Source organism: Bison bison, unplaced genomic scaffold (assembly GCF_000754665.1).
Source record: "Bison bison bison isolate TAMUID 2011002044 unplaced genomic scaffold, Bison_UMD1.0 scf7180017864043, whole genome shotgun sequence".
NCBI classification, from domain to species: domain Eukaryota; kingdom Metazoa; phylum Chordata; class Mammalia; order Artiodactyla; family Bovidae; genus Bison; species Bison bison.
In genome coordinates, this window is record NW_011494615.1 from 3700844 (window position 1) to 3711329 (window position 10486).

General features: G+C 48.2%; 1 protein-coding gene across 1 annotated transcript in view; it reads right to left on the reverse strand.

Moving 5' to 3' along the window:
• Window positions 1-832: 832 nt before the first annotated feature.
• The window catches only part of CTDSPL (CTD (carboxy-terminal domain, RNA polymerase II, polypeptide A) small phosphatase-like), a 101902-nt gene continuing 92248 nt past the window's right edge, over window positions 833-10486 (reverse strand). The window contains exons 7-8 of the mRNA XM_010835512.1: window positions 8174-8359; window positions 833-4491 (exon numbers count right to left, since the gene is read on the reverse strand). Of these exons, the coding sequence (XP_010833814.1) occupies window positions 4366-4491; window positions 8174-8359 (312 nt within the window). The 3' untranslated portion in view covers window positions 833-4365. The remainder of the gene's footprint in view (window positions 4492-8173; window positions 8360-10486) is intronic.

Sequence of the window (10486 nt, forward strand, 5' to 3'; positions counted from 1 at the left end):
GTGGGGAGGGCACCTAGGGGCCTGGCACAGACTATCTGTGGGGGGTATGGGCTTGTCTCTGAGTAAACACGAAGTTTCCTGGGCTGACACACACACTGTGCCCTGGGTTTAGATGAACAGACATGCCTGGTAGAACCCTGTATTCCTGTGACAGGACTTCAAAGCATTGTCTCCCAGGCCTCGGTTTTCTCATCCACAGAATGAGGATAAGACCTGTCTGCTGAGACTGTTGACCCTAGTGTTTTTTTGCTATCTGAATTAGCTATCTTTATGAAGAGACAGTCCTGAGAGTGGCGAGGCTCTGCCCAGGGCTCTGCCTGTACTTCCTAGTGTGTGTGTGGAGGGAGTGAGGGGGCACCCTTGCAGCCCCTTACCTTCCTGCATAGAGGGGCTGGGTTGAGGGCCGTGTTTCCTGGATGTCCCAGTGAGAGAAACTGTCTTGGGTATCCTTATTCTCTTCCTGGTCCTTTGCCGTGCTTCACCTGGTCACCAGAGCATCTCAGCTAGGGTACGCAAGGGCTGTGGGTTTAGGTACCACAATGCCTGTGGCTCTGAGGGGGCGGGGTGGGGGCTGTGGTTTCCTCAGGCTGAACTTGGAATCCTTGGGGGAGGATGGTGGGCCAGATTGCTTCTGTCTGGTCGTAACCCTGGGCAGAGTGGTTATCTAGCTCCCTTGGAGTCAAGGTCCACAGCTCTTGAGATCTTGGCTGTCCTGCTCTCATTGGCCCCTGCTCTTCAGAGACCCAAGGAGCTGGTGTGAGGCTGTGCAGCTGGGAGAGAACAGATAACACAGTGAGGAGAGGCTCTAAGAAGCAGTCCACCCACAGGAGAGTGCGGTTTCACGTATTTATTTTTGGCAGGAAGGAAATCATTGCAAACCTCTTCACTGACAACGCTTGCCCCTGGAAACGTGCACATTCCACATGTAGTATTTCCCCAGTGATGTTTATCACATTCAAATGTCCAACAGAAATCCATGACTACCCAGACACCAGCATCTCCACCCCTTGAGCAGGGCTGTTAGAAGCTCTCTGGAGAATGAACAGCAGCAGACACCATCAGATTTACAGTAAAATAGGAACAGAGGCAGCCAGTGGACTGTGCACAGGTAAAGGCCAGCACTTCAAACCATCCATTCTTCTCGAACCCTGGCGGGCCAGCTGTCCATCACAGCACCTTTAAAGGCAGAGGCACAAACGTACTAGTGTTTGACCATAGGGCTGTGTGGTTCTGGGTTTCATGAGAAAGCCATCTTGAATGCACAGGGCTGTAGAATGTTGCCAGGTTCTAGACTTACAGACTTCCTTTTCATCCCATGCATTCACACACTGCAACCATGACAAGTCAGTGTCACTATGGCATCCTCCTGTCTCCAAGATCATCTCAGCAAGATGGCACCACGTCAGAGGAGCTTCCCCACCAGCCGTCAGCTATGACGGGTGGTGTTTCTTTTTAGGATACAGATGCATTGCTTACAGCTAATGAGTGAGACCATGGACCAACATGTGGGATTCCAGAGCAATGGAAGACAGAGCAGTAACAAGCTCCACTGTGCCTGGGCGCCTCCACTCGAGGCCCAGCCAGAGTCCATGACCCACAGTATCCTGTTCCAGATATTAAAGTGAAAAATAATTGTCCAGGAGACTCTATTTTAACCTGGTACCAAAAGGACCATGGAAACTCAGGAGGTCAGATTTTTCATTTGGCTAAAGAGTTGGGGGTGTTTTGGTAACATGGGAAGTATATGGCACAGAGATAGGTTTCCTTAGGTTTTAAAGCCCACAATCTCATAAAAGGTAATAAGTAAAAACAATACCCGTATTTACCTTAAAAACATAAACCCCAAACATTCATCTCATTTCTTGGCCTTATGTTAGAATTCTATTGCTTCATTTACATGTAGATGATTAAAAATATATATATCAATATAGATATTTTGATTATATACATAAAGCAGAATCAAGGGTTAAAATAAGAACGGAATTTTGGAGTGGGGTCGAATAAGGTGCACAGAATCCAGAACTCCCCGGAGGGCCTGCTGCCCTCCCGAGACATTCTGTGTCTGTGCTGGCAGGAACTGGGCTCCACCCCCGCCAGCTCTGCACTGGCCCAGTGCTATGGCACTCACGGCCTCGGGAATGACCAGGTGAAGGATCTGGCTCAAGCCTGCCAAGTGTCTTCACTCCATCAGAAGTGGGGCACGATTCCTAGGTTTGATGCCCCTGTAATATTCTAGAATTTCCTCGCTGCCCGCTAGTCCAAGTAAGACCTTGCGATGCCAACAAAGCAGGGAGCACAGGTGAGGGGCCTAAGGCTCTCATCAGGACCGACTTCTGGGTGGATGTCAACACGTGACAGACACTTGACTGCAACATTCAAGACATTTAAGGCAGTGGGTTCATTTAATGACTAGTTTTCTGAATCAAGGTGTATGGCATGTGCAGACCTGCCATATAACTGTCATTTTCTGTGGTCACACTGAGCAAGGGGCTGTTTCTGTGTTAACTGGCGTGTGGATGACTGGAACGCTCAGAGTGTGGGGAGACCTGGTTTCCCCTAAATACTTACTTCTCTCCTGAAAGCACGGCAGTCCGCAGACCAAAGTGCTGTTGGGAGGACGTGATTGGCAGCTGGCTTCACTATTTTGTGAATGAAAGCAGAAAAGAAATTTTACTTTGACACCGCCCCCCCCCCACCCCGACTGTTTTCCAATCTTCATGGTGCCAGTGGCTCCCACCAGAACTCCAGCCTGACCCATAGAGGACTAAGGCAACGGTGCCAGCATGAAAGGGTTCTTTTTAATTATCTTTAAGAGCAATACTTTATATAGACCATCTTACTATCAAACGAGGATCATGGCACTGCTTAAGAGATCTCACTGGAAAAGGCTGCAAAAGGAGCCCCAGCTCAGGGAGGGGGCCCTTTCTTTCCCTGGCTCTGGGTAATGGGTCCCACATCCAGATGCGTCTCCCCCACCCTCAGCTCAGAAACAGGCTGTGCTTCAAAAGAGAAGCCCAAGAAATGGACTTGGGCTGCATCAGCGTGGTGGCGGCTTGAGGCCACAGGTTCTCCTGAGAGAACACTCAGCTTAGCACAAGCTCTGAGGCTGCCTGCAGTTTGAAAAGGACGCCACACCGATGAGGTGCGCCGGCCCTTTGGTCTTTGTTCCCTTCTGAACCTGTGCGGTGGGCACCAGAGAAGGAACGAAGTCCGCAGTCCTCAGTGGGGTGGGACACCTAGGTTTCTGACCCTGTCCAAGTCTGCAGCTTAGCAGTGAGCAGATTCTGAGCGTAGGCACAGTGGCAAAGAACAGTGTAACAGCCGCTGGTCAATTCCATTTGGTGGCAGCGCGGTAGCAGCAAAGAAAATTCCCGAACAGCTCCATGGGTATCCAGCTTTTGAAAAGGACAGATTTAAAATAAACCAATGAACAGAATTCCTTTTTTAACTATCCAAGGGTTTTAGAGTTTTCTGTAACTGCTCTACCCCCAACGACAACAATAACCAAACCAAAAACATACAGAAGTATGGCAGTCGTGTGGAAGCAGAAGTGACATGATGCCACTTTTCAAGGGGAAAAATGTGACCTCAAGACAAATCCGTCACCATCAGAAATAATACGGAGAATACAAAAGGATCTATCGTTGCCTAAAGCGTTGAACCACACGATTGTGGATACATTCCAAACTGGGTCAGAAATGAAGAAACACACTGATACAGTCACAGGATCTCCTCGTGGGAGCCTGGCCCTGAGGCATGCCACAGGTGGTCAGGGCAGCGCGCCTGTTGGGAGACAGGCTCCTGTGACTCACCCCATCCCCTGCCACCCGCCCCCCTCCCACCTCCCAGGTTTTAGAAAATTGTCATATTCATCTTCTTAGAGAATCTAAGACAATAAAAGACTAAAAGATGTCTGGAAATATGTCGCATAGAAAAATTAACTCTCAGCTTAAAATAACATTCAAAAAGGCACTTCATCCTGTAGGAAAAGATTCTGAGTTGGGTCAGCTCCTCTGAGCTGGGGTAGAAGGGGACAGGCTGTCTGCTTGGAGGGGAGGACAGTTGTAAAAGGAAGTCTGATAGATACCAAGCTTTTTTTTTTTTCCCATTTTTTTCCTTTTTGGTATGTTTTAAGAAAAGCAAATCCAGTAAAATGCATGTCCCTTTATGAAATTCATTAAAAGAGTTCATTTTAAAATAGTTGTTTCTGTTCTTAAAAAAGAAACCAGGTAGGTATGGCCACATTCGCCCCGTGGCCTGGAGCACGGCGTGTCCTCACTCTCAGCTCCCAGGGGAGCGGAGGCCAGGCGGGTCCCGAGGCTGAGGTTCCAGGGTGCGCAGGCAGGAGGCGGGCGGAGGCCGGGGCTACCTACTGCAGAGTCTGTGCAGCATGCTGTACACGTCGTCCTCCTGGCTCAGGCCCTCGAAGAAGGGGATGAGGTCCAGCAGTTCCGTGTCCGTCATGTCGTCGAACCAGGACTGCACAGGCACCTGGAAGACAGTGCGTGCAGTGGGCAGCAGAGCTGACTTAGGCCTGGGGGCCGCGTCCAGCCTGACTGGTCCCCACACTTCAGTGTTTCAAGATCACCAGCACTATCTTCTTTCTTCTCCCGTCCCAGCTAAAATCAACCTGAATCTATCTGGTTCAGGAGGTGGTTCAGGAAGGCAAAGTTAAGTGTATCCAGTTGGCATGCACTTTCCTGTTTTGTTTTCCTGCTGCATAAAAGGTAGCCAGAACGCAGAATATATAACTACCTTGCGTGTGTGCATACTAAGTTGCTTCAGTCTTCCCGACTCTTTGCGACCCTATGGACTGTAGCCTGCCAGGTTCCTCTGTCCATCAAACACTCTTTCTATTGCATCAAACCACTCCTTGCACCTCAGAGCACTTGCAGTCAGAGGTCACCGATCAGCCACTGACATCTTTGAAGAGAGTAGCCGAGGGCTTCTACTTAGTGTCACTGCACAGCACGGAGACGTGGATTATTGCCTCCCATGCTTCGCAGAGTTCAGTTAAAAGGGCAAGTATAACATCTCAGGACATTCTGAGCCACAGAAAAAGAGAGTCTCCTTCAGTTTTAGATAGAGAGGTGGGGAGGGCTGCTAGAAGGTGGTAGCAAGAGGTGCAAAGAAGAGACATAAAAACAAATTCGGGGAAGCCAAAAATGTTTTTAAAACTAAGATTTTTGACCCTTTTACAAATCTAAAGACTGTTTAGAAATGTAATAGTTCATTGGTGGTTGTGGTTTAGTCGGTAAGTTGCGTCCAATTCTTTGCGACCCCATGGACTGTAGCCCTCCAGACTCCTCTGCCCACGCGATTCTCCAGGCAAGAATACCGGAGCGGGTTGCTATTTCCTTTTCTAGGGGATCTGCCCGACCTAGGAATCGAATCTGCATCTCTTGCATTGCTGGTGGATTCTTTACCAACTGAGCCACCAGGGAAGCCAACAGTTCATTATGTAATTAAAAAAAAAAAAAAACAACAAGCTAAGGAGTAAGCAAAAAATGACTACTCCTAGGGGAAGGGATGGGAATAGGGGAGAGGGCAGGAATGGACACAAGATTTCTCTGAATGTATCTTTGTTGACAGTTTTGTTTTTAATTTTTTAAAAAATTTTGGCTGCACAGCGAGTCGTGCAGAATCTTCATTCACCGAGCAGGGATCAAATCCAAACCTTCCTATGGTGCAAGCGCTTGTGAGTGCTAGCCACTAGCCTGCCAAGGGAGAACCTTTGGTGACAGTTTTGATGCTAAACCATGTAAATGTGTTCCATGACTGAAATGAAATTAAATCAGTCAGGAAAAAAAGCAACAAAAAAATGAACCTTCATGTATATAAGTTTGGTGACATAACCATAGAAAGGATTATTTCAGGTGATTTTGAAACATAGTTTTCTGTTTGTAGAATTGCTCAAAAAAATTCCTAAATGCATTCAATTGTTTTATTGTTAGTAATAATATTAAAACAATGCAATTTTGAAACTGTTAAAACTATACTATAGGATGAATCAAATCTGTAATGATGTTAATAAGGAATCATGAGTTTCAATGTAAGAGGAGACATAAATACAAAAACAAAAGGAAATTAAATAAAAACTGTTACAATTGAATTGGAAAAACCATTGTGAATTTATGATTTTGTCCTCATTCTATAAATAAAAATAAGTGTATTTTAGCTCTGTCCAGTAGAAAGGACTGGAAGAAAAGGACATCCTAGTAACAATGAGAATCCACCCAAACTGTGGTCTCTAAATACCATTTTCACTCACAGGAACCAGGTTGCATAGAAAAATGGCTGATTACAGGGCTGGAGCAAGAAATGCACAAGATGAGCTTGGAGTATCTTGTTGGGCCAGAAAGCAGGAAGTGATCAAAGACTATTGTTATTTGAAGGAGCATCCACTGGCTATAGGTGAACATTTGAGCATAAAAAGGATAATAGATTAAACTATAACATAAAAAAATCCATAGCTTCATAATGGTACCTAAAAAAATTGGTTACTTCTAGAGATTGCTAGAGCACCATCTCATAACTCTCAAAACAGAAAAAATAAAGAAAAAGAACCAAGACTTTACTCTGATTTCCCTATTCAAACTGAATTGTAGGGTAATCAAGTAATCAATGAGAGTAAATTCAATTAAAAAAAAAAAGAATTCTAGCCAATAGATGCAGAAAGAATGATAGAGTTTAGAAATTACCATTTTGTAATTTCTAATAAAACAGTGGATGTAGGCAAAGATCATCAACAACTGCTCACGTTTTTAGGTGAAAAGTCAATTCAAAAATTGAAAATGGATGGATCAGGCTGATAACACCTGAATCCAAAGGGCAATTTAAAATCTTTAAAAGTGGGACAATCTGATGTTATATGCCTCCTGATGTGACATCACAGTAAGAACACAATACCGAAGCAATGGATGTACCTACCTTGTTTGGATTCTGATTCAAACAATCCAAATAAAAGAAAATATTTCTAGACGATAGGGAAAAGATGAATACAGACTGGATATTAGTGATAATATCAAGAAACTGCTAGTATTATCAGACGTGATAATGGGATTAGGATTTATTTTTTTGGTGGTGGTAGGAGGGGCTGTGCTGCATGGCCTGTGGGATCTTAGTTCCCTGACCAGGGATTGAACTCGTGCCCCCTACAACGGAAGCACAGAGTCCTAACCACTGGACCGCCAGGGAAGTGCCTGGAATTGAGATGATAAAAAGAATCCTTATCTGTTAGACACATTACAAAATACATTATGTTGAGTTTAACTCATCAAAAGGAGCATACTTTAATATATTTTGAATGTTTGTTCAGTTAATGATTATACACTAAGTGAACCTAGTTTGAACTCGGTTTTTGGTTATAAGAGGAGCAACATAGTTATGGTCTCAAGGAGAAGATGCTGTATGGGCTTTCATTGAGACTGGGAAGCCTGGGCTTGGGAGAAGCATCCTCTCCAGGGCCTGAGCTGAAGTCTGGTGTGGCGGCCACTGTGGCAGGGTGAGCAGTCTCCAGTAGGGCTGACCTTGCCTCCTGGAAATGAAGGGCCAGCGGCAGGAGGGCACCTCTCCTGTTCTGAGATGTGCTGCACCCAGAGACTTGGCACTGGGAGCTGCCACGGTCCGGGGAGTTTTATGTAGGAAATGTTCCCATTGTCTACTTTTTAAACATCATTAGGAGGTGGTAAAGCCTGGTAGTCTCATTTGAAAACCTCACTAAAGTGTTTTATTCATTCTTAATACTTCTGTTGAAGAGGTCACCCAGACCTTCTGAATTTACAGGGGTCACGAGGTCCTGGGCAATAGCCAGATCCAGGAGGCCGGACAAAAACCTTCTCAGTCATGATCCCAAAGATGCTGAGAAGATACAGGCTCACTGAGCACTTACCCAACACAAGCACTGCCACACTTGATCCTCCAACAATCCCATGAATCAGCATGCCTAGAATGCCCATTTGATAGAGAGGGCAACTTTGGCAGAGAGGCTCAGTGAGCATAAATAACAGTCAATGTCATGTAACTGCTCAATGCAAAGCTGGGATTTCACTAAGGAAAAGGCCACGAAACCCCTGCACAGGTGCTTGAAGGTACAGAAGTGGCAAGAGAGCTGCTCTACCTGGCAAGAGAGCTTAGCTGGAGCCCTGAGTCCCTTTGGTCTGGGGCTACTTACTGCATTCTCAGGATGGAAGATGTAGGAGGCAGGAGAATTGTCCACGATGATCACTTTGCTCAGCTCCCGCCCAAGGCGACTCAGGTCTTTCACATAGTTCCCACGATGGAAAACACACGATTCCCGGAAGAGCCGGGCCCGGAACACACCCCAGCGGTCCAGCAGGTCGGCCACAGGGTCTGCGTACTGGGAAGCGGGTGTCATGGTGAAGGCTGGGGGCCTGGAAGAGCTCAGGAGCCCTGACCTCCTGCAGCCAGAGCCACACTACTCTTCTAAAAAGGGACTTATAGAACTGCAGATGTTTCAAGATCCTGGGTATTTCCCTGACGCCCTGGATTCTTCCATTTCTCTCACTTCTCATATCGAATCCATCAGAAATTCCTGTCAGTTCCCTCTCCAAAAATATCTCGAATCCACCCATATCTCTCTGTTTATACTGTCACTCCCTTGTCCGGGCCTCTGTAATCTCTGGCCTGCAGAGGAGCCTCCCTTTTCCCCTGGGGCCTCCTTTCCACTCACTCACTCACTCACCTTGCAGCTGTCAGAACGGCCGCTGGAAAACACCCGTCAGACCCTGCGCTGGCTTCCTGCCACACTTGGAACGAAGCCCCACGTCCCTGCCAGATCCCACATGGCTGCAGCTGCCTCTCAGCTCCACCTCAAGTCACTTGAGCCACGCTGGCTTTGCACATGGTCGGGACCTGTGCATCAGTGTCCCCTCATCCCCTCTGCTGTAACACGCTCTTCCCCACTCTCTGCACACACTTCTTCCATCTCCTCAGTTTTCGGCGCTTGGCTTTCCTCACAACCTTCCCAGCCCTTCTGGACCTTCCTCTGCAGAAACTCTCTGGCCTCACAGCTGCGATCGCCTCCACAGAGCTCACCACTACCCGGGACCACGTTATGGTTCCGTCATCCATCAGGGCCCCCGGCCTTGCCTGCCGTGTTCCCTATGACATCACCAGCACCTTGGGGTGCCTACCTCTTGGTGCATGTGCTAAGTCGCTTCAGTCTTGTCCGACTCTCTGCGACCCTCTGGACTGCAGCCTGCCAGGCTCCCCTGTCCATGGGATTCTCCAAGCAAGAATACTGGAGTGGGTAGGCATTCTCTTCTCCAGGGGATCTTCCCAACCCAGTTTATGTCTTGGCAGATAGGCTCTTCAGCACTAGCGCCACCTCTTGGTAGGGCTCAGTAAATACTAGTTGCATCAGCAAAGGGAAGTGTGGACTTGGGATCTGGCTGGTGCGCACGGGGCCACACTGCCCCCTTGAGGAGCTCTGAGCAGTACGGCCGGCCCAGCCCCTGACTGTCACAGGATGTGCCCAGACAGCACAGCCACTGACTTGGAGCCCAGGAGTTTTAAGGGAGGGAATTAGAGCCCCAGTCACAGCTGGGGTTCATCCTGCTTGGCCACCTCCCATGGCCTGGGGAATTTTCCCCAAAGAACATTGAAAGGGATGAAGAAATAAAGGGGTTGTGTCTGAGGGAAAATCTTCATACAGACTGAGTAGCTGGGGCTGGAGGCAAGAGTGGCAGCTCCAGGCCACGTGAGGCCAGGCCTCAGCACCAAGACCCAAGTGAGGGGCACAGTCAGAGGTCCTTAGGGGCCCAGAGGCTCTGCTGGAGAAGTGGGAAGCACCCGAGGCTGGTGGTGTTGGGAAGGCCAGTGGTGGAACACATAGCACCCCGAGTGCAGAGCAAAGGCTGTCATGGCTGCAGGATGCAGGGCTACAAGCAGCATCCTGGCTCCATGGGTGAGTCCTCTCTTCAGAGACATCCTGATGGAGCAGAGTGCAGGAGGAGGCTGGGTTTCCTGTTGACCAAGGGAGGTGAGCTCAGGGCTCCGGGTGAGGGTAGCGAAGTGCCATGTGGGTCATTTTTAAGCAGCTGACTGTAGCTAATTTCTTCATAATCATTAACAACGGCGGTGGCATACATCTTTCAAGGGAGTGTCCTAGTCTGGGGCTCTTGGCCGTGGGGATGTAAGCTTCACGTGGGCAGGGACCATTTCGTGTTCTCTGCAGTATGCCTAATGCCTAGGACAGTGCCTGACACACAGCAGGTATAAAGGACATACTTGGTGGGTGAGTGAATGAAGGAAAGACACGAGACGGGGAAGTAGACCCTGTGGGGCTGACTGTCAGCAGAGGTTGCTCAGGCCCCAGGGAAGCAGGCCAGGAGGTCCTGCACACCAACGGTGCTGGCTGGGGGCTGAGTTCAGGGCCAGGCCCTGGGGAGTGGCTCCCTGTCAGCAGAGCTGTGCACTAGGGAGGAGAGAAGCTGGAAGGCTGCACATTTTTTTTTTTTTTTTT